Source organism: Myotis nattereri (genome assembly GCF_964212035.1).
Source record: "Myotis nattereri genome assembly, chromosome: 3".
Classification (NCBI taxonomy): domain Eukaryota; kingdom Metazoa; phylum Chordata; class Mammalia; order Chiroptera; family Vespertilionidae; genus Myotis; species Myotis nattereri.
In genome coordinates this window covers 183,233,593-183,258,344 of record NC_138077.1, presented here as the reverse complement: position 1 = coordinate 183,258,344, position 24,752 = coordinate 183,233,593, and the positions used below count along the sequence as shown (strand labels likewise).

Below are 24,752 nucleotides of genomic sequence, written 5' to 3'. Positions count from 1 at the left end.
AAAATTTTCCTATCTTCTTCCAAGACATCTTGTATGAATTTCTGTAGTCTCTGGAGGACATGCTCAGACTTCTTGGGGAAGATGTGCTCTTTGTAAAAATTGATTTGTTTAGGGAAAACTGAATTCCTGCCTGTTAGGACTTGGTGGCCTATATGAAAAGAGACACTTTCTCTAAAAATAAAAATGGGATTGGAATGGAGGTAGAAGGTTGGTGATAGTAACACTTCTATTTTTTATGAGGCCTTGTGATGTGGGAGAAGGATTATAGCAGGTGGAAGATCAAATTAGGTAAGGAGAGCTCTTGTGGCAACTCGGCTGACCTTGAGGAAATCACCTTCTCACCTCCGTGACTCAGTTTGATCATTCTTCAAATAATAGCTTGTGCTAGCTGATCTCACAGGTCACCCCGCTCCAGCACTTCACAGTCTGTGAGGCCCCAGGCAAGGAGTCTTGTGGTGTGGCTTTGACATTGGCTATTGTGGGTCTGGACTATTGTAGTAGCCACCAAACTAACCTCTCTGCTTCCACTAAGAACACCTCCTTCCCTCTTTCAGCACCCAAATCCGCTCTCCATTGTGCAATCAGAGTGACCGATTTATAACAAGAGGAAACTATACATACACCTGGAGCCAGCCTTGGGTAAGTGCTAGTAGGAAGAGCCTGGGGCAGAAACACTGAAAAGCAAGGGAGCCTAGAGCAGTGTGAGCAAGACAGTCATGGGCAGGAGCTCAGAGAGGTGATGGCGGGCCTCACAGGTCAGGTTGTTGCCAGGACTCCACTGAGTGTCAAGCTGAGTGCTTCCTGAGGCAGTGGCTACACACATGTAGACAGGAAACACAGCTATAAGGCAGCAGGTTCATAGCTTATTAAAAAGGAAGGAGATCTGGGAATTTGGAAGTGGAGGTCTAGGTTCAAACCCTGAAATGGCCATGTGACATCGAAGGAGTCATTTTATTCCTCCAAGTTTTAGCTTCCTTGTCAGCAAATGGGAAGTGACAATAAGACCATTCCTCTCATGAAGCTAGCTGACAGGGGTTAAATGAGTTAATGCATGTCCAAGTGCAGAAACATAGCAGGTGTTAGGTAATTGTTTTCATACCACAATAATTATTTCAGGTGTCATATAAAACAAGGGCATGATCTAGGGCTGAACTAACATTTGTGACTATTTAAATTAAAATTAATTCAAATTAGCTTGAGAAAAGTTCAGTTCCTCAGTTGCACGAGCCACAGTGCAAGTGCTCCATAGCCACGTGTGGCTGGTAACTACTGGTGGACAGTGTAGAAGACCACCGCCATCACAGAGACATCCATGGATGGCACTCTTCTAGTGTCTCGGCAGTCATAAATGCTGCATTGAATTGAAAAACATATATCTACATACAACTACACGTGCACAGATACACCAGCTTTCACACATACAAACACATGCATGCAAATCACAAAAACAGAGTGTTTAGGTCAGTGACAATATGTTTCACTACTAAGGAAAAATAAATCTGAGTCTCCACTTTGAGTCAATTCAGCGAGTATACAATAAGTTAGGTTCTGTGCTACACATTTCACATTGGCCTCATATCACTAAATCTTTGCAACAGCTCTAATAGGAGGTATGATCCTCATCCTGTTGAATCTGACATTGAGGCCCAGAGTGGTTAAGTAACTTGACTGAAGTCACAGAGCTTATAAGCAGCAGAGCAGAACTTGCTCCTTACTATACAATACTGCTTCTTAAAGGACATTTAAGAGACAAAAGGTTTACAGGGCAAAGTCACCGGAACCCTTTGCAATGTTTGTGAAAGGTGTGGATGTTTGGAGCTGTGTGGGGACTCTCTGGCAGTCCCGGGTTAGCCACGGAGACTGGAATTCGATGAAATCAGCTCTACAGGGCTCTCTGCCTAGCTGAGAGAAATTTGCAGTGTCAGATGTATGTGGAATCAGCTCAAATCTTTGGGAATTCCTGGGATCCACATTGGTAGGACGGGGCTAGAGAGAGTCCTAAAACTATACAGAAAGAGATCCCTTTCCAAGTCATCTACAGCAGTGGTCATTCTGAAGTTTATTTTTCTCTCTTATTTTAAAGGCACAGGTTCTCAAAAATTGCATGGTGAAAGGTTGATCCCAGTGAAAAGGGGTCTGCATGGGAGAGCCAATGTGACTTAGATGGTTCTGAGTCAGGGACTGCCTGTGAATACAGATGTAAGTACAGCTAAAGATTCTGAGAGAGAGGGATGGATGGATGGATGAGTAGACAGGCAACCAAATAAGCAGAATAGCAGAGGCTTCTATTCTATCTTTTTGTATACTTCTACTATACTCCCATCCTCTGGAAGGATGGTATCATTTCCGATTCATTAGAAAACCCTTTTCCTAGATACTCAAAAAACTTTTTTTAATAAAAAGTCCAGGACCTAACATCTGAGACAGCAATAGCTAGATGATAATTCTTCACATTTGTATGGTACTTTGCAATATATAAAGAGATTTAGCACGCCATATCACACTTAATCTCTAATCTAACCTTTTGAGGCTGGCATTATGATCCTCATTTTATGGATGAGGGACCTTTGCCTCAGAGTGGTGAAGTGTCTTGCCTAGAGATATATAGAGATTCTGAGGGACCAGATATATAGGCGAGTCAGATAGAGGGAAAGACTGATAACTAGACAAACATAGGTAAACAGGGACACTCAGAGGAGACCAGGACATGGATAAATTATGGAAACAAATGGAGATGGATGGACAGATGCTGAGAGTCTCCAATTTCTCCTCCTTCAATTCATCCTCTACATCTGGCTAAGGATAACTTTGCTAAACACAAATCTGACCATGTCACTCCTTTGCTTAATAAACCGTTATTGCTTCCCCAAAGACTTAAGGATAATGTTCTACCTTGAAAATCCTTTACGATCTGGCCCTCCCTATTTCTCTGGCCTTATATGTTATCACTTTTCTATAGCATTATTCACTCTAGTCAACTCCCAAGAAAGCTGTGCCACTTCACTGCTGCGTGCTGATTATCCGCTCCTCTCCAGACCTGCACTCTTCCCCCTGCTGTGGACACCAGGCTGATTCCTGCTTATCCTCCAAGACTCAATCAACATTAACGTGGCTTCCTTTGGGAAGCCTCTCCTGACCAGCCTCCCAAGCTGGGCTTATTTTCTGTCCCTCAGGTCACCCTGCTCTTTATTACGGGAGTCAACTGAGTAGGAAGAACATGAACTCTGAAGTAAAAGAGACCTGGATTTAAGTCATGTTGGCCCCATGTATCAGCTACATGATAGTCATGTACCTTCTTAGCCTCAGTTTCCTTGTATTTGCGATGAACCTAATATCTCCTCCATGATTACGTTGCGATTTGAGATCATGTAAATAAACATCTGGTGTGGAGTATGTGTCCTACATGTGGAGGCTGCTGCCACTGCTCCAGCTGACTATGCTGCATCGTGATAGCCCGATACTGGGTCTGCCTCTCCCATTGGACTGGGAGCTGCCGGGGGATGGAGGCCGGCTCATCCGCATCCCCACTGCTCAGTGCTGAACACAGGGCAGGGCTTGCTGAATCCTTCCTGCCCACACCAACCCTACTGGTCAGGATGCAGTTCCAACTACCAGAAGGCACAACCTCTAGTCATCTCACAGAACTGACTAGAACTGGAGAGGTAGGGTAGGGGATGCAACCCTGAAGGTGAGAATAAAGAAATGGATGACTGAAACCTATTTTAGGTTAATGTTGTATGTTTAGCTTTTGGTTGCATGAGTTTCGAAGATAAAAGGTACTGTTTAAGTAAATTTTGTAAGGAGCTGCTTTGTCCCCCTACCTCAAAACCTACAGATGTGTTTGGTTGTGGTTAGTTGGGAACATGTAAAATCAGGTGGTCTAAGATATTCTATTATCTTGCAAGGCTCCTGCATTTCCCTCTGGCTTTCATTTTCCCAGTGGGTTCAGAATCCTTGTTATTTTCGTCCTTACACTCCCTTCCTCTCCCCACACTACCTCTCTGCTGGACCCATCTGTACACCAGGAAACCAGGTGAATGAGGAGTCGCTCTCCTTCACACACACACACACACACACACACACACACACACACACACACACCATCCCCCAGAAGAAAGTGGGTATCAAATGCAACTGAACCACTCTTCACGTGGTTGAGGACAAAAACCCACCCCCAGCAGAGGGGCCGGGGCTGACACTGGGACCTGCTCTCCTCCATGACTGCCAGGGCAGCCCCAGGCCATCAACACCCACTATGATTTGGGCCAGAGACTTCATTGAGATTCTGTTCACAGCCAAAGCCGTTGCTAAGCCTGCCCGGCTCTGTCAGCTACCCTGATATCTGTGTATGAAAAATGGACAGGCTGCCCGGCCCTCTGGCAGCCTGACAAATAGCTTAGAAGCAGGCCTGAGGCTCCCTGGCAGAGGCCCAGGGCTCTGGGCTTCCATGAAGGATGGAGAGAAGGGATTCTCCTGTCAGGTGGCCTGACTTCCAAGGCAGGGAGCTCAGGGAGAAGAAAGTGGCGGGGGGGGGGGGGCGTTGGAGGGGGTGCGGGGCAGGAGGAGGGTAGGGTACGGGAGGGTAGGGAACATAGAATCCTAGCACCCATCTCAGCCCCAGGGTAGAGGCCTTGGGACTAAGAGCACATACTCTGACCCTCCTCCCTGGGGCAAGTACTGTCTGTAGGACAGCAGGAATAATTAATTTGTTTTCTCACCCATAAAATGGGGCACATAACAACACCTATCTTACCGTGGTGAGAATAGAGTTAATACAACTAAAGCACTTTTGAAAGCAGCTCCGGGCACTGGCAGGTGTTATGGCTGTATAACCCAGTGATCTTACCTTTTAGTGAGACTGTCAGGCATTGCGCTATCTTTCACATGCATTATCTTATTTAATTCTCACAGAAGCGAGAGCTTTAGATATATCCTGGTTTTAAAGATAAAGTGTCAGAGAGGGTGCTTCACTTGCTCAGTCACACAGCTGAGTAAGAGAAAGGATTTAAATCCCATCTGCATGACTGTAAAGCATAAGCCCTTAACCACTAGACCCTGCTGTGTCTTGTGTGTCTCTCTGTGTATCTTATGCAAGACTATCTCTGTTGATGCAAAGGCAATAAGATCTTATTTTAAATCCCTTGTCAGAAAGAACCAAACAAAAACTCAAGATAATAATCAATCCCTTCATTTTTAGTTTAAGTGCTGTAACTCTTTTTTTCTCACAATGGAGAAAAATAAACGAACCGTTAGGCTGAGAGGCATGGAGTTTTTTTAGCCCTGGGAGGCAGAGAAGCAGGGAGGACAGGGAGCTGCAGAGAGTCCAACAGGCCAAAGCAATGTTGAGGAAGGGCCCTGGCTCCTCCCCTGCCGGAGGGCTGGAGGGCCTGAGGCTGAGCTGGGGCTCCCAACTTTGTGGGAATCAACTACCTGCTTGGATAGAACAAAACCATGTTTATTAATTCATCCAACAAATATCTGTGTGTCAGACCCAGCGTGAGTGCTGGGACTAAAGAGATAAATAAGCCCCTGTTCCTGCATCAGGAGGAGTTTGTGCTCCCAGGGAAGACATGGAAGGAACCAAGCAACCCCCATGTGGAGTGATCAGCACTGTGACTTTGACCAGCACCCTGGGGTTTGTGAGGGGCAGGGGCAGGGGACCTAACCCCTGGGGATGGCTGGGGCAGAGAAGGTGTCCTTAAAGAATCGGGTCTACATGGAGAGCTCAGGATCCACTGGGTTACATAGATGAAGGTAGGGAAAGGCAGGGGTGTCCATCCCTGGGAAGCTCAGGGTCAAGGCCCGGACATTGTCTCAGGTCAAGATGAAAGTTAAATAAGTCACTTGTAATCCTACAACCAGAAACAATGACCATTAACAACTTCCAGCACATAGAGACAAATTAAAGTACAGCTGGCTGGCTGGCTGAACTGATGACTAAATAAAAATACTTTTAAAGAAACAGAATAGAAAAAGACTATTGAGAACCCCAAGATGGCGGCATAGGTAAACCCCAACCACATCAAAATGACAATTAAAATACAGAACAACCATCATTTAGAACCACCTGAAATCTGGCTGAATGGAAGTCCTACAACTAGAAAAGTACAGAGACTAGTAGGAGGGGCAGAGGCATAGAATGGACTGGTTCAACACAGATTATGCCATAAATATTTCTATTTAAAATGGTATTAAGTCCAATTTTTCTTAAATGAAACATAACTTAAAAGAATCCTATCTTTAAAAAAATTTCCCTCACAAAAGACCTATTTCCTAAAAGGTACTTCTAATGTTTTTTAAAAAAACAAATTATAAGAAACATTAAGAGAATAAAGCCATTCTTGTTTTTATAAAACTATAGGTTTGTATTTTAGAAGAAACAGATGAGGGAATAGAGGTTGAGTAATTTGCCTAAGATCACACAGTTAGTCTGTGGTACAACTGGACCTGGAGGGCAGTTATAGCTGATTCTTTCCATTATATAAATTTGCTTCCCTAAGCCAGTTTCCTCTTTTTAAAGACCAGAAACTGGGCATCAGTATGGGCAAGCAATATTATTATTTTGATTCACCAGCAAGGCAATTTTGGCGGATCGGATCACTGTTCCTGACTATTCTCTCTCCTCTGGATTAAGGAATCATCTATCATCTTCTTGTTTGCCCAAGAATCTAATAAGTGTATACATTTTCCCACCTCAGTGACTGTGGCCTTGGCCTTGGGGCATGCTTTCACCAATGGAATGTGAACAGTCATGATATTTGCCACTGTGTATGGAATTATACTCAATGGGATTGTAGTCCTGCCCTCTGCCATGAAAACAGCAGATTCCAGATAGAGACTACAATTCCAATTTTGCCCTGAATGAGAAGATATATGGAGCTCTGCAGAGCCCACAGAGTTGTGGCTGACTTGCTCACAGCCCTCGTGTAACCTGAGTATGAAATAAAGTTTGCTGTTATAAGTTACCAAGCTCCTGGGGTTATTTGTTACCACAACAAAAGCTAATACAGCCCAGTTTCTTGCAGAAAAGTGTTTGCTTTCTCAAACTCAAAGTTGCCTCCAATTGTGTAATACTTATGAATGCAGGCCGTGAGGCTATGTTTGTGAGCCATTTAAGTATTGAGTATATAAGAAATAATTTGAGAAAGAGTTGAAAAGGATAAGGCACAGGGGGAAAGACAGGTGTCAAAGGCCTAGATTTCCTTTGATGAAAAAACAAAACAAAACAAAAACCTATGGTGAAAGCCTACTCTGTTGGCAGAGAGACAGAGATGAATCCGAAAATTGGAGTTTCTTTCTTGTACTTTCTTTCTCTACCACATGAAGGACTGTTGCCATCAACTAAAATACGCTTTCACCCAGAAGTGCCTCGTTCTGAAATGGAAGAAGCTAAGGAAAAAGATGCAATAAAACCAAATGAATCTATGCCACCAAATTACCATGTGACCTTGAGGAAGTCATTTTCCTTCTGGCATCAGTTTTTTCATTTGCAAAATGAAGAGGCTGAACAAGAATCTCTTACTTCCCTTCTGGCTCCGGCATTCTATAATTTGATTGCCTCCAACTCATTAGTCCTGACTGGCTTGAATGGGACCCAGTAGTATTGAGGATAATCATAGGAATCCATCAAAATGTAGCCAAAAGAAGGCAATCTTGAGACTCAGATGAGATAATGTGGGGAAACTGCTTTGCACACTGGAAAGGGCTCTATTGTACACTTCTTCAGTGAAGAACAGAGGGCAGATATGCCTCTTATCCCCCAACCTGCATTCCTCTGGCAGCCTTCCCCCTACTTTTAATATTCAGCACCTTTTAGGCCATTCTGTCTACCTCACTCATCCTCTTTACCCAACAAAACTGTTTTCTCCTTTCATCACAAAGAAAAGGGGCTCTAGGGGAGGGCAAAGGAAGGAGAGAAGAAATCCAGACTTCGGAGTTCAACAGATCCAGGCTGGAATCCCCATGTCTCTTTTTATTCATATAAAAAATGGGGATACTTGCCTAATTCTGAGAACTTATCATTTGTTCTCAAAATTAAATGATAGTAAAAAAGCTATGGTCCCAGATAAGTACCCATTTACAGCTGTGATGATGATGAAAGTGGTGGCATGGAGACAAACCTAAATCCTATATAGAATTTTGAGGGCTGGACAATGAGAGAGGAGAGAAAATAGCCCAGTTAGAGGGGAACGTGGAGGCGGGGGAGGGCGGGATAAAGGCGCAGGGATAGGTGTAAAAGCAACAAGGCTGGCAGTGTGAATGTGGGTGAGCCATATGTCCCTCAGGGAAATCAGAGTAAGAGTGTCATGCAAGGGAGCATAGAGAACTGCATGGAAAGCTTTGAATACCAAGCTGGAGGGTCGTAACCCAGTAGGTGATGGGGATCCCTGAGGGCTTTAGGCAGTGAGAGTGCTGGTGCATCCTGGGAAAGGAGCTACCTCCCCCTGCCCCCCCCACTCACACTGAGAAGTGGGGATGGAAAGCCATAGTCACCTCCCCATAGGAGAGCTGCTGCTGTATTCATCTGAGCTAGAAATCTGACTACAGGGGAACATCGGACTGCACCTTGAATCAAAACATGTCAGAGAGGTAGAAAACATTTATTCAAGATCTTATAAGTCCAATTTTCTTCCTTTCAATCTCTTAAGAGAATCACTAGTTTTAAACCCAAAACTGAAAATTCCAGGTAACAAAATTAGCCCTGAACTCCACTTCTGACTGGGGCTTACTAAGGTTGCTTTCATTGCTTGCTTTTCTTTCAGCAGTCTTAAACCCACGTCCTCAGTGGGTCTACTCTGCACCCAAAAGTTTGTTCCAGCCAAGTAAGGTCCTCAGAGTAGCCACATCAGCGTCTCCTGGGGCCTGTTAGAAATGCGGATTCTCAGGTCCCTACTGAGCAGAGCTGGAATTTTAATAAGAAAACCACATGCTTCCTTCACATTAAGGCTTGAGAAGCACTGGGAATCCAGGAGTTCTCTCAACCACAAGGAAGTCAGAGCTGGTCTAATCGCTTCATTAAACAAATGAGTAACTGAGACCCAGAGAGAGGAAAGAACTGGGTTTTCCAAGGTCACACGCAGTAAGCATAATTGGTACAGTGAACTTAATAACAATATACCATGAAGTATAATGAAAATAATTCCCCATAGCCGGCTGGAGATGAAGCACAGTAGACTGGAAGCCACCTGATTTTGGAGTCAACTCTGTATGAGATTTACAACACAAGTGGCCAACTCACTTTATTTCTCTGTGCCTCATTTTCCTTTTCTGAAAAAAAAAAATATTTTGATAAAGATGTGAAGGTTAAGTGCAGTAATGTATGCGGAATGTGTACCACAGTTCGGGTGCTCAGTAACTAGTAACTACGATAGTTTGGAGATGGAACCAAAACCTGACACTTTAGCATCCTACCTACTGTCTTTTCTCCTATGGTGCTCACAGAGTCAACCCAAGTTCCTTAACAGGAGTTCTCCTTGCAGGGTGGATGGCTCCTCTGGGTGCTCCTTCCCTGGCACCTGGCTCCCTCCTCCCGGGGCATTTAGACACCTACAATGGCTGCTCTCCACTAGCGTGTGTCTCACCTTAGAGCAGGGACCATGTTGTTTCTCTCTGTCTGCCCAGAGCATATCACAGTAAGTGTGCCAGCAGATGGAAGGGTCAGAAGAGAGAAGGGAGAATGGAAAGAAGGAGGAAGGGAGGGGGAGTGGGAGGGGAGCTGGGAGATGCTGGGTGTCGGAAGGCAACCATTTTACAGCATGATGGATTCTTTCAAAGAAACAGCTTGACAGTATGAAATTCATCTTTTCATGACTGTGACAACACTAATACATTTATTTCCCTTCTGAAATTAACTTTCTAATATTAAGAAAGGTCAAAATGAACTGCAGAAAAATGAGACATTTTGTCATTTTTAACAAATTATACCACAGTAGACTGTCAGGTTAAAGGGGTTGCCATTTTGAAATCTAAACGCTGCAGCTGGTTGCATAGTCAGAGCTAATGCTTGTCATCTGCTCTTTCCCTTCCCACACACACCTCTCTTTGGCCCAAATAATAAACCTCATATATCTCAGCCTGGTATTCTGAGTCCCTTTAGAATCTGATCACTTTTTAAAAGTCCATTCCTTCCCCAAAGGGACACTTTATATCAGCCAGACCCACCTCCTTCCCTCTGTTCTCCTCATCCTCCATACTTTTGCTCATGTGATGTCTCCTGTCTGAACTGTCGTCTCTCCACTATATCTACCCTTTCTCTGCCCTTCCTATCCAACACACTAGCTGGCCCCTTGCTCCTCAGGATTTGACTTGTTCTGGCCTGAGTCTGCCACTTCTGCTCTGTTTGCTGAGAGTTAGCCCTGACTATGACTTGAACCATGAATTGCTTTTGCCTCTCCCACACCTTGCTCTGCGCCGTGGAGTTGGTGGTCTGGAAGGGAACACTGAATACAGGTGCTTTGTTAAAGAGGAAAAAGAGAAAAGGGAAACAGTGATGACCCTCTGCCTTGCTCCTTCTGCTCCTCTCTTCCTTCCTTCATCCATCCGTGTTCTCAGCCCTGGGCCAGACTAGGGCCCCCTGGAGTCAGAATTATAAGTGAGCCCTGTCTCTGTCTCTTGGGAAAGTTACTTCATAACTGCAGGCCTGTGTTTCCCTATTTGCAAAACAAAACTATAATCTCTATCTCACAACATAGCAGTGAGGGTCCCATGAATGCTTGTATGTGAATGTGCTCTGAAACCTGCATATCTCTGTGACAAATTAGTGGAAAAATGATGATAAGACCCATGTGCTAGTGATGCATCCCCAGGGCTTAGAGGGCGCGTGCTTCCGGCTGATGGCAGTCACAAGGCCTGGGTTTGAGCCCCGGCTCTGCAGTACTGTCTCCCAGTGTGGCTGGCTCCCTGCCTGTGCTCATGTGATCTCTCTCTACATTCTCTTTCTATAAAAGGTTGGTTTGGAACACTTGTTTAGCTTCTATAACTCTGAAGTTCTCTGGTTCCACGTAGGGCAAAGTGAGCTCTGAGAGCCTAGAAGGCCAGAAGTAGCCTACTAATTCAAGGTCAACTGTGGCCAAACCAGAAGTTAGGGATGTGGACATCCTCAGGTGGTGCTGACAATCCGTGGATGAAGAAACACCCTGAGATGAAACCTTTCGACTGCATCCACATTAGCCGACCCCACTTAAGACCTGGCTTCTGATTTACCCACCCTATCAGTCTGTGAATTCCTTCTGGACTTCTTAAACCAAGCACTCCTTATAGTGGCGGGGGAGGGGCAGGGTATCCAAAGCAATGAATGAACCTGGTATGCCCATTTATAATGGCAATCGAACCTAAAGATAATGCGGGTAATTACGAACATTTGCTATCAAAAGGTGTCATCATACTCAAGAAAAAGCTAACTCAACAGAATTCCTCTCTTCTAGGTTGGCCATTTGTGTCTTTTAGAGATAAAGAGGAGACCCCTGGGGAATGCTGGGCCCAGGGTTCTGGAGGATCACATTCCCTGGTATCTACTCTGCCCCTGGCGGCAGTCCCCTCTGCTGCACCAGGGAATGGGCCTGGGGATTGGCAGATGTGACCTTCCTTTCCTGCTCTGCCACCACCAGTGGTGGGACCTCGTAGGTTCTAACAGCTTTTCATCTGTTCCCTTTATCATCTGACATTGTGCTGATGTGTTAGGTACCACGCTCTGGGCAAGAGAATGCAGAGGTGACAGAAATGTCGTTTTATCCCTCAAGCAGTCCACAGTTGAGTTGACAAAAACAAGCACATAAAGAAATCAACATGATATGGAGGATATAAGTGTGCGCCAGGAGAGATTACGGTGGGGGTGGGGCATCAGGGTGTCATTCACTCTGAGCCCTGGCTTCCTCACCTAAGAAACAGGGATAATGGCATCCATTCCACACAGCTGTTATGCCAATCAGATGAGACAAAGCCTAGCACTTAATAGAAGCTCAAGAAATATCAGCACCCCTCTCCCCTTCCAGGGCCTGAAGAGGGCAGTACTTAAAGGCCAAAGACTTAGCAGACTGAGAAGGGCCCAGAGTAGGAAGAAAGGGCGCAATTTGATCTTTGCTCTGGGGAAGGGGAGAGAGTCCCTGCTATGCTAACAAGGAAGGTGAGGAGTTGGCAGACATCCTAGAATGTTAGTAGCTTGGATGTGAGTGCCTCTGGGATAAGAGTTTGAACAGAGAGGGTAGAGGTACAGTGGATGGATGGTTGGATGGGAGGATAGAAGGGTGGCTAGTTAGAAGATGGGTCCTGATTGATCCGTGGGTTCGCTGGCTTTACCCGAGGGACTGGCTCAGAGACATGCAGCTGTCCCTGATGAGTTTGGTTTTGTTTTATAAAGTAAGGCCCCTCCTCTGATCTATCCCCTCCTCCTTCCTTGATTTTTTCCCCCATTTTCTTTCTTTCTTTTCTTTTTTCTTTCTTTTTTTTTTTTTTTTGTTGTTGTTGTTGTTAATCCTCACCTGAGGATATTTTTTTCCATTGATTAAAAAAAATATGGAACACCTCACGAATTTGCATGAAATCCTTGCACAGGGGCCATACTAATCTTTTCTGTATTGTTCCAATTTTAGCATGTGTGCTGCCAAAGCAAGTCTTCCATTGATTTTTAGAGAGAAATATTGATGTGAGGGAGGGCGAGAGAAACACTTATGTGAGAGAAACACACTGATTGGTTGCCTCCTACATGCACCCCCTCTGACACCGGGGATCAAGCCTGGAACTGAGGTACATGTCCTTGACCAGAATCAAACCTGAGACTCTTCAGTCTGAGGGCTGATACTCTAACCAAACCAGCTAGGGCTTTCCCCCAGTTTTAAAGTGAACATATACTTGTGGAAAAATTGTTAGGAAATATAAAAAAGCAGGGGGGAGGGAAACAACCCCAGTACCCAGAAATAGCACTGTTAACATCTAATTTACATCCATTCTTTTTGAGTGTTTTAAATCTGCTCTTTTTGTATGTCTTAACATATAATACACAGGCAACTTTGTCTTCAGCATTTTCTTTAGTTAAAATTATAGTATAAGCATCTTTACAATATTATTAACTCTTCATAAACATCCATTATGTGAATGTATCGTGAATCACTTAATCAGTTTCCCACTGTGAGGCAGTTAGATTTTTCTCGGTTTTCCATTATTTATACTAGTAAATAATGATCTGTAGACTCTCCCCCCCCCCCAAATCTTTATTCACATTTCAGATTATTTCAGCCTGGGTTTCTAGCACTGCAATTGCTGGCTGAAAGCTACAAACACAACAATATATTTTAAACCCCAGAAAGTCATAGTAACATTTTCCCCTCTCTTTTGCCTTCCACATCTTCCCTGCTCCCTGCTGGATGGTTCCTGAGGCTCTCAGGATCAAGTCCAAGCTTTCCGAGGCAGCCCACAGTGCTTCCTACAACTGGACTCTGCCTACCACCAGCCCCGCCTCCCGCCCTTCCCACATGCTCCCCCCAGTCCACTACAGCCAACTCCTCAGGATTCCCTGAGTGTATTGACCTAATGCTGTGTCTTCACACACGTGGCTCCCTCTGCCTGTAATGCTTCCCCCAGTTTTTGTCTAAACAACTCCTCCTCTTCCTTCAAAATTCATCTCTGGAGGTCGCCTCTCTCTAAGTCCAGGTGAGCTGACCTGCTTTCCCACGTGGCACCCAGAGCTTTTGTCTATCACCGTGCTTACCACCCTGTCCTGCACTCATTGCTTTACTGAGTCTGGAGCCCTAGCCCAGGGATTTACAAACTTTCTAGCCCATGGATCCTTTATTCAAACACATTTCTTATCCTAATAAAGGTGAACATCTTTTGAGACTCTATGTGCCTGGCAGAGTGCCTTAAGCAAGCCACTCCAGTTAATCCTCACAACAACCTCTAACAAAGGAGGAAACTGAAGCTTAGAAGGGTTAAAGAACCCATCCAAGACAGCAATGCTATCGAGGGTTGAAATAAGATTTAAGTCTGGGCCTTTCCCTGAGCTCTTAATCACAGAATTATCCTGCTCTGGTTAAAATGGATAGGAGCCCTCTGGGAGGGGTCCTCAGGCCTCCTGCAACAGCTCTCTTAAACCAGTTTGAAAACCACTGCTTTCTTCTGAATTACTGCTTCTTGAGGGAGGGTCTGTTCCTGATTGCCTTTGCATTCCAGCCTATAGTGTCTGGGCAAAGAAAATGCGTATTGATGGGTAAAGGAATGATTTTTTTTTTTCTGCTCAAGAGCACAGGGAAGCTCCTCTTTCATCTACACGCATTACTAGCTTGGAAGTGAAAGCAGCACTATGCGCTGGAATGACTTGCTGGGTGGGAGAGCATTGAGGCTCACTGGCCAGCCAGCCAGGCCGAGCCCAGGCTGTAAAATGCCTCACAGCCAGACACCAGGGCCAGCACCGGGCTTGGGAGGTGGGCGTTGGTACTTCGGGAGGATGGGGCAATTTCTTTCTCTGTTCTTTTCTTAAATATGTTTTTATTTGTTTTTAAATAGAGAGGAAGGGAGAGCTAGAACCATTGATGAGAGAGACACATCTCTCAGTTGCCTCCTGCACACCCCCTACTGGGGATCGAGCAGGCATGTGGCCTCACAGGGAATCAAACCCAGGACCTCTTGGTCCATGGGACAACACTCAATCCACTGAGCCACACCAGCCGGGCGGATGGGGCAATTTCTTGATGAAAGGTTAAACAGTCAGTTCTTGCTGGAAGCAGTGATCAGTGTGGTCCCTTTCATCAGAATTCAGCTCTCTCCACCAGGGTAAATAATGGGCTCATTAGGCATCTGGCTTACTTGATTTCCCATGGCTAAGGCCAATTTCGGAAACGCAATGTGCTGTTTGATGTACCAGCATGAAATCATCCTGGGCTCGAGAGCCTCCCAACAGTAACAACTGAAAATAACTCTCGGAAAAGTTCCCCACGTTGAACACAAGGCACTGGAAACGGAACCCGTGCCATTTTAGGTGGGCTTGGCTGAGTGCCTGGGCAGGTAGTGGGCTGTATACAGACCCCAGCCTGCTCAAACCAGGGGCTGGAAGGGGAGGAGTCCACTGGAAGGGGAGAAATGGCTGGGGTGGGTTCATTGGAAAAGTTCTGTGAGAGATGACCCAGAGGAACTGGAGTCGTTGGGTAAGTAGAAGGAAGTTATTGCAGGAGTGGCGGGTTGCCCACAGAGACCCCTTTTTAGCTCATTGTGGCCTGGATAATTGGGTGCCATGGGGCAGGGAAAATGGGGAGGCCAGCTTGGTCTAACCTAGGCACCAGGGTAAGGGGCACAGACCCTGGTGGCAGAGAGGGAGCGAAGAGAACTTCAACATTTGTGGGTCTGTGATGGAGGGTGTACAGGACTGAGTTCTAACACTTGGGAATTTCTGAATTCGTGAGCTAGAGGAGAGGCTCTGTATGTGGGAGCTTTTTGTGACAAGGAATCAGTAGGGAGGAGCATGAAGGAGGACGACGAGCCCGTGACAACGCAGTGCAGTAAGAGAACTGTGGAGGTCTGAGAAAGAACAGTGGGTTTCTTTGGGATGAGTGAGGGCTGTCCTGCTGGGAAACCAAGGTCAGGAGAGGTAGCTACCAAGAGTTCCCCACACACTCATCAGGTGCCTACCAAGTGTGGGGTTCTGCCAAGTGCTGGAGGTGCAGGCGGGAAGAGAGGGGCGCTGTCCATGAGCAGCTCGGGCCATAGAAAGCAGGACTCTGTCACTGATACACCAGGATGTGCACTTGTGGACCCAGCTCTGTGGGATGCCCGCAGACACCCAAACAACCGCCCTTCTGGAGAGAGAGCACTGTCATCAATGCTTAGGGGGTTCTCATGGAGCCACCAGGGTGGGGGGTCGTGGGGCCCACCCTGCTCAGAGCAGCAGAGAAGTGAGGGGCAGAGCCTCTCACTGGGGCAGGGAAGGGGTTGTAATGTAGTTGAAACGATGGAACCTACCGTCAAAGGAGATGGTACTATGGCACCAAGCCCATGGAATACACTCTCTTCTTGCTATGGAATAAACTTCCAGATGAAAGGAGCAAAGTCACTAACACAGGGTATCCCAAAAAATGTATGCACACTTTAACAGCTGATAGCTGTTAAATAAAAATTGAATGTCTTTTAAAAAACATTCTCTTTATAATTATTCAAAGTGTGTGTGTACATTTTGGGGACACCCTGTAGTTATAGAAGAATAAGGAAACAAGAGTTCATCGTGGGCCAGAGGGTTCAGGGAAATCTTAGATGAGGGGGGCTTGGAGGTGGGTTCTGAAGAAGTAGAATTTTGAGAGTGGCTAAGTGTGTCTTGATTTGGAATACTTCTCTTTACTCAGCAAATCTCCATCTTTCTTCAGAACTCTGTTAGGATGTTAATCCCAGGTCTTAAGGAGTGGATTTCTTTCTTGCCTCTCTCCCAACACCCATTCATGGGGGCAGGCGCCCTGTGCTGGGATGTCAGGGATATAGAATGATGAAGATGAAGTCCAAGCCCTCAGTGGGATCACAATCTGTGATGGGTATGGGAGCTGGAGGAGGGTGGGCAGTGAGGTGAGTACTATAATGGCTAAGTACATAAAATATTAATAGCTCCATTTTTCATATAACTACTATTGAAGGTTATTTATACATATCTTATCCTGAGAGAAATCCCATGAGATGGAAATTGTTCATCCCAATGGACAGACAGGGGAAATAAGACACAGAGCGTTTAACTGAACTGACGCAAGGGGAACCTTGGAGAAGCTTTGCTGATCCCCATGCAGTTGAAACAATGTGCATCTAGTCAGTTGGCGAGACATATCCAGGGCCTTTCAGGATGAAAAGATGTGAGAGAAATTGAAGCAAACAACCAACTTGACAGGAATATTACTCTTAGGCGAGAGATCCATCTCTCTACCCTGCTTGCTGCCAAAGTCAAAGTTATAATCCAGAGAGTTAGAAAATCCATGCCTTTTATCACAGGTGGGAGAAGTTGCCCTTTAGAAAAATAATGATTTCTCTTAAAATTCCTTAAAGTTTCATAAAGCATCTCAAGCCATTGTAGGAAAAGCTGTAAAAATTGCATGAACCCAAAGCACTCTCTGTTCTCAGAGCTCCCTGCACAATTACATTCACTTCTAGTCTTTATTCCCACATTGAACCTTTCGCCTGGTGGCTATTTACTGATTTCTTGGGCCAGGTTGGCAGGAGTGGGGAAACCCTGGAGGAGAGGCAAGTAAGTGTGCGACCTACGCTGGTGGTGTGAGCACATTTAATCCACCCCAGGCGAAAGCTCCAGCAGCTGGCTGCAGGCCGGCCATTTCAATGGGACACCCCTCCCCCCCTCCCCCAGGCAACACTCTCCCTTGCCTTTATAAAAGGCTTCTCATTCAAGTAGCAGGTCAGGGGTTGTTCCTCCCTGTTAGCGGATGGGCACACTGAGGCTTAGGGAACATCTGCATGTGCTAAGCACCTGCATTCACTGCAGGCTGTCCTTCCCCGCAGCTGCCAGGATTGTTCGCCTTATCATGGAAGTCCTGCCTTTCTACATACTAGTATAATCAGCGATAACTACAGGCCGTCATAGATTCTTGGAGCCAGAAAGGCCCTGCAGAGATCATCCTTCACACCCTACAGTGTATGCACAGGGGGCAATGAGAGACCCGGCAAGGGGAGGAAACGTGCCCAAGTACCAGGCACATGCGTGGCTCAGCCACTCTGGCAGGGCCTCAGTGCAGTCAGCTCCTCTCGCTGCCTCAAAGACAAGCCCACTCGGTTCCAGCTGTTCCCTGCAGGGGATCTTCGGGATAATAAAGTCAAAGACATGGGGATCAAACAAAGCCTCAGTGAGACAGTCTGCCAATGGCCCAGGGGTGTGGTTTTCATCAGGGGGGTACTGCCTCCTCTAGGGGTGGTTAACATCCTGCCACGCTAAAGAATTTCCCACCCAAATGCCATGGCTGAGGCCACCGCCCTCCTTGTTGACTTCCAAGTGTGTATGTGGGGTGAGAATGGGGGTGCCCCTACCCTTTACCCATTACCCCCATCCTTCCACCAGCAGGATTCTCCCCTTCCTTCCCCGTCCCTGTCTTTGGGTTGTTGGGTATGAACACGCAGGTAGGTGGCCCTTGGCTTCCAGCGAGGAGCTGCTATTGCAGGGCCTTCCTGTCTGGTGACGCAGTGAAACCTCTGCTCACACTGCGGCGAACAGACCTCATGGGCTGTCTCCTTCTGTGGTAATGCAGTAGTGGACCTGTGCCTGGCCGTGTGTGTGTGTGTGTGTGTGTGTGTGTGTGTGTGTGTGGTTTGCGTGATTATATATAACTATATACTCATTTACTAAGTTTATGTCTTTATGTGGATGCATTTTCTGTCTTATGAATGTAAATGCACGCATTTTCTGCAAATTTCTATGTTGTGCATCTGTGTTTGTGTAGCAGGAGTGAGTGCCGGCTCTGTGTGTTTGACCCTGCCGCCATCCACTCTGTCATATCAGTGTGCTACAGTTTAGTTATTTATTTAATAGAAAGACAGTGGCTTATCTTGAGGACTACAGGAGGTGAGCAAGAGAAAAAAAAATAAAAAATAAGCCCAGTCCTGTGTTGCTCTATTTTAAAAACCGCTCTGTGTTGTTATGGCAGCTAATTTTCCTTAAATGATTTAAGAAAACGGATCTGCCTAAAAGAACTGCAGCCAAGTTGTTATAGCAACACAGGACTTTCTCCTCTAGGAAAAGGGGGGCCACCACCCCAGAGCATAGAAACTTCTCTAAACAGCAACCCGTGGGCTCTGGGGGACTCGGAGCACAGGAAGGGCAGGGGGGACCCATTCACCTCCCAGGAAGTTCAAGGGGCTCTTAGCAATAGCGCCGGCCACACTCCAGTTCAGGTCTCCTTGTCCTTCACCTGGACTCTTGCAATAGGCACCTAGAGATCTCTCTTCTCCGAATTCCTCTTAGCTCCTCTGACCCACTGTCTCCACCGCAGCCTCAGTAATTTTCTAAAGCATACACGCTACTCATATTCATCTGTGCATTCGGTGTTCAGCATATTATTCTCCATGGAGCCACGTTCTGTGCTATGTCCTGGGTGTGAATAGGTTGTGTGCTTAACTGGCATGTCAGGAATCTTGGCCTCTACCCCACAGGTAATGGGGAGACAGTGGAAGGTATTAAGCATGAGAGGGAGACTCAGTTGGATTTAAGTTTTAGAATGACTCTAGAGCAGGTTCTCAACCTGTGGGTCACGACCCCTCTGGCAGTCGAACGACCCTTTCACAGTGGTGACCTAAGACCATCCTGCATATCAGATATTTACATTACGATTCATAGCAGTAGCAACATTACAGTTATGAAGTAGCAACAAAAATAATTTTATGGTTGGGCCACAACATGAGGAACTGTATTTAAAGGGCCAGAAGGTTGAGAACCACTGCTCTAGAGTATCTAGTTTGGGATAGTGAATGTACGGCAATACTATTCATTGATCTCTCCCTTGCTCCACTGTGTTAGACGGCTCTCCATGGACTTATATCGATTCCAAGATTGAGAAAGGGTGTGTGCTGGAATTTTCCTGACAAGTGGCATTTTGTTTCATTGCCTTGATTTTTTTTTTTTTTTTTTGCAGTCATGATATTTAATTCAATTAAAACTCAATTTAAAAGAGGGCCTAGGACTTTGATTTTATTGCAGTGGTTCTCAACCTTGGCTGCACATTAGAATCACCTGGGAATCTTTTTAAAATCCTGATTTCTGGGCCTCATCCTCCAGAAATTCTGTTTCTTTGTTACTAATGTTGTGGCCCCACCCCATAACAAAGAAACAGAATTTCCGGAGGATGAGACCCAGAAATCAGGATTTTAAAAAGATTCCCAGGTGATTCTAATGTGCAGCCAAGGTTGAGAACCACTGTTTTAATGAGAAAGGACCACTGGGCCATGGAAGAAGCCACATTCCTTGGCTCAATGTTCAAAGTCATCCATGAGCTTCTCCACGTCTGTCTCCCTGTCTCTCCACTCCATCCCGTGCTGCCCTCCTGCGGCTCCCTGTCATAAGCCCTGCATACTGACCTCAACAGTCAGATCTCTCACCTCCATGCCATTCGCTTTCCCTGGAATGCCCTCTCCCTTTCCCTGTAACCTCCCTCATCTCCAAACCACAGCCATTTGATGGAGTATTATCCATCTGTAAAGGCCTAGTCCAAATTCCTTGAGAAAATTTCATTCACCCTGGACAGTGTGGCTCAGTTGGTTAGAGCATCATCTGGTTCACCAAATGTCGCTGGTTCGATTCCAGGTCAGGGCACGTGCACAGGTTTTGGGTTCAATCCCCAGTAGGGGGCGTGCAGGAGGCGACTGACGGGTGTTTCTCTCTTACATGGAAAGAGTGAGGCTGTGAGTGTAAAGGCCAGAAGCTGTCCTGGCAGCTCAGATAGCTCTGGGCAGAGTGATTATGATGACTATGTGACAGTCAAGGTCAGGAGAGAAATTCATTTAAAAGTAATAGGGCAGACCCTTGGGGCACAGCAGTGTTTGCAACTGGACACAATGACTCTTTAGTCAAATGTTAATATGAATCAGATCCAAATAATGTTTGTGGAGGATCTGCTACATATCAGGTACTGTACTAGGTGCTTTCGCATTGCTTTTAAGTAGAGAGGCCATAATTTATCATCCAAACTGGGAGACTTATAAGAGGAAAGGGGACAGTATTAGCAAATACTCTAGGACAACAAGCATAAGCCACAACTGTCCCCAGGCAAACTGAAATGTATAACCATTCTACTTGTAGATCATAGTTGGTGCTTTTTTGGGTAATAAGACACAATTTGTAAATCTCTAGTTATGGGTATTTACTTGTTTAATATCTATTTCCCCACTAGGTTCCAAGGGTTTCACTCGCTATTAGAATCACAATGACTGGTGTATAGAAATTACTTGGTAAGTATTTGTGGAAAAAATGGGGTAAAAGATAGGACAAGGACAGGGGGAGACAGGAACAGACCAAGGGAGATGGGGTCCTGTTCTAGGCCAGGTCCTCACTTGGGGCATAAAGGAGCCCACTTTCAGGAAGAGTACAGCCTACGCAACGAGCTCAGCATCCAAGTGTGTTTATTAAGACCAACCAGCTGACAATCAACCTATTGGTGGCACCAGGAGTGTCCTGACAGCTCTGCAGCTCAGTCTTGTCTCATCTGTGTTCTGTGACATGGGTGAGTGCCTGGTGGATTGTGAGAAGATCAATGAATTCTGATTTGTGATGGCAAAGGCAGGCTGAAGCCTAACCCCCTTCCTTTAATTCTTCCCCCATGCATCGGCTCCCTGGTTCTCCCCTCCAGGATTCTACTAAAACACCCCTTTGTTCCTATTCTCAACCAGGTCAGAAAATGCGCAGGAGCTGTGCTCTTTAAGAAGAGGTGGCAGGGGAAGAAAGCACTGTGATTCTATCAGGGAAACTGCAGTTAACCCAGAGGTCGGGTGGAGGTGGGCAGGGGCGAACCCAGGGGACCATACGCACTTCCCGGGAAACTTAGAAGCAGCTTCTGTCTGCCAAGAAAGCTGGTCAGGATGGCATTGAGGGTCCAGGGGAAGAACAGTGCTTGTGAGCAGTTAACACCTTTTGTAGACAGGGAAGGAGGAGCTGGAGAAGGAAGCAAGTATAGGAAAGCAATGGCTACACAGGCACTGGCTAAAAAAGATTTAGGAAAGCCAAGTTCATAGGAGGATCAAGATAACAATCAAGTGAATTACATTGCACCTAAGGATTTACTTTTTCATTAACCCTTGCTCTAATATATGCATTTGTTTTAAGTACACATTTTGGCTCCTTCATCTCATGAGACCTCCTCAACTGAGCCCAGTATTTGTGAGGGCTGCTCAAAAAATGCAGCTTTTTAATTTAGGATATTTTTATGGATATCTTCAAAGAGTTACACTGATGCATCTCTGAAATACCCCAACTCTGGGACTCTCGCTGTCTTAGCAATAACTATTTGTCACCTGGTGGCAGCCAGGGGCTCATAAAATTAGTCATCATCTGTAATCTCATTACAGTGTCTTCCGAACAACCGATTCTCCTCCTTGCGCCATTTTTACCAGTGTCACTTAGCTTCAAGTTGAACACTTTCAGTAAGGCAAAGTTCACAGTGCACATACCCATTTTATCATCAGGCATCTCTAATTATTAAAAAGTTCTATTTTTCTTTAGGCCTTACTTCTGCCTTTGGCTTCCACCCAAAGGATGTCTGTCCTGTTCTCTCCCACAGCCCCTCAGAAGCAGAATGATCATGGTCTGCCTCCTTTCTCTAAGTTGCGAAACCTTAATGTATTCTATCTCTTACAAAATCTTTCCCCGATGCGCAAACTCAGTAGGGACGCCCACTGTCCCCCTTCTCTCTGGAAGAGCTGGCCCTCTGGAACAAGGTCCGGAGCACCATGCTATAACCTCTTATCTGGTTTCCTTGTTTTAGGTGGGAACAGGTTCACCATGCCACCACATTCCCAAGTCCAACCAGGTGCTTCCAGCAAGGTCGTCCTGTCCTTACAGAACCTTGCCTCTTGGGTCAGGTTTGACTTGCCTAGAGATGGACATGTCCTCCAAGCTAGGCCCTTCACAGTCTTTTTGGAACTGGGTCTAGAAAATGAGAGTGGGCCCCTCTACAGTGGTGGGAGCCACTGGGTGTGACGTTTGGCACATGCTCCCTACAGGTGGAGGAGGCCAGCCTACAGCCTTCAATTATATGAGATGCTCCGGTACTCTTCTAGTGAATAATCCATTAAGCTAGTTCAAGTTGAATTTCTTTGGCTTGTAACCAAAGAGCCCTGGGAAAGGTGGATCTGCTCCAGTATATTTCCTTCATCCTATGAGACCCCCACACCTGAGGCCAGTGTTTATGAGCACTTGGGTCTGTCCAATGCCGAGGAGACATGAGCAGACCTGGTTCCTCCCTGGTTTTGACCCTGTATTCCCAATTTGCAATTCCCAGTGAACTTCCCCAGTACAACACTGCTCTTTCCTGGGTCAAGCAGTAAGACCAGCAGCTGCCGAGGGGTTCAGTTACTTACTGGGTCATTGTACATCTGGATGATGAGCTGTTTTACCCCATACAGGGTAGGGTGGGCCCATGGAGAGGGATCCAGCCAGTGACGGTTCAGGTCAAACCCCATCAGAGAGCACCTAGGCAATCCCCAAAGGCAGAGTCAGTACAAACAGAACAAGTCAAGCTGCTCACTTATCAAAACATAGTTAAGAGTAGCAACAGTCTTGTCACTCACCTGGCATTTATTCTTTTGCCAGAGACATTTTAAAGCATTTCACATGTATTAATTAATTCAGTGCTTTCAATGAGCCTGTGGAGTCACTACAAGGATAATTAACACCTTACATAAAAAGAAACTGAGTCACAGAGAGGTTCAAAATATTTCTGTGGAGGTCTTACTTCTGGGCCCATGCCCTGAGGCCACAGATACATGCACGTCTCCTAGACAGGGCAGCAGAAAACATGCTCAGGCCAAAGCCACCAGCATCCCCCTATTCCTTTCTCATACCCAGTTAGTTAGTCTATTGTCTCTACTTCCAAAATATTTTGGGTTCAAAATATATATTCAGAACCCAACACCTTTGCATCATCTCCACTGATATCACCGTGAGTTTGGACCAAGGTCCAGAGTATCCTACATAATAAAAGGCTAATATGCAAATAGACCAAACAGCGGAACAACCGGTCACTATGATGTGTGCTGACCACCAGGGAGCATGTGCAGAACTTGGTGGGTGTTGGCCATGAAGGGATGGTGGAACAGGTGAGCAGGGGCGCCAGACCAAGGGGGCTCCAGTCGCTGTCATCAGGGAAAGCCTCTGGTGGTTACTGAAAATGCTTTGCTTTTGGGCGCCACAGTCATCCCTGGTGCTTGCAGCTGCTTCCAGCAGACAGGGGACTTGAGGGGGAGGGATGTTTGGAGAAGGGGGTGTGGTGGGAGGGGCTGGGTGCAAAGGATGAGCCGAGACCTGCCCCTGTGTCTACCGCAGCCTTGTGACCCACAGTTCCTTTCAAGGTGCATGAATTTGTGCACTGGGACCCTAGTTATGCTATAATCTGTTATCTGGTTTCCTTGTTTCCACACCTGTATCCTCCCACTTCACCTTTAACACTATAGCCCTCCCCACACCTCACACCCCATTTTCCACACAACAGCCAGTGTATCCTCTTAAGACATAAGTCAGATTGTGTCCCTTCTCCTTGTGGTCCATCCTGCTGACCTCTCTGACCTCAGCTCCTACCAGCCCCTCTTGCTGCTTCTATACCAGACACTGCCTCCTCTCTGCTCCTCCAACACCTCAGGTTCCTCCTGACTCAGGGGGGTTATACAGGCTGTCCTTCTTCCTGGAATTCTCTGCCTCCAGATAGCTGAGTGACTGACTCATCCTCATTTATTTCAAATATTTGACTGAATGTCATCTGCTCAGAGTAGGCTACCTGCCCACCTTCTCCATACCCTCCCTTGGGCATTAAAGACCTTCACTAGGTCAAATGTGATCATGACTTCTGGTTCTCCATCTCTTTCTTTCTTCTACCTTTTCTTACTCCAGATCTGCTCAAAGCCCTGCTCATACTTGGGAGAAGTACCTCCTTCAGGCCTCTGTCCATAGGCCTCCATCTGCTGGGCCTGTGCACACTGCTGGCAATGCCCAGGCCAGCACAAGCTCAGATACAACCTCCAGAAACCCTGTGCTTGCTCCCAAGTCAAATCACCACTCTCCTCCTCTCTAATGCAGCCTCCTCCCATCC

General features: G+C 46.2%; 1 protein-coding gene across 1 annotated transcript in view; it reads right to left on the bottom strand.

Moving 5' to 3' along the window:
* Positions 1 to 24,752, bottom strand: part of AGBL4 (AGBL carboxypeptidase 4) — a 999,231-nt gene that overhangs the window by 49,749 nt on the left and 924,730 nt on the right. Inside the window, exon 9 of the mRNA XM_081087168.1 lies at positions 23,029 to 23,140. Within this exon, the coding sequence (XP_080943294.1) occupies positions 23,029 to 23,140 (112 nt within the window). The remainder of the gene's footprint in view (positions 1 to 23,028; positions 23,141 to 24,752) is intronic.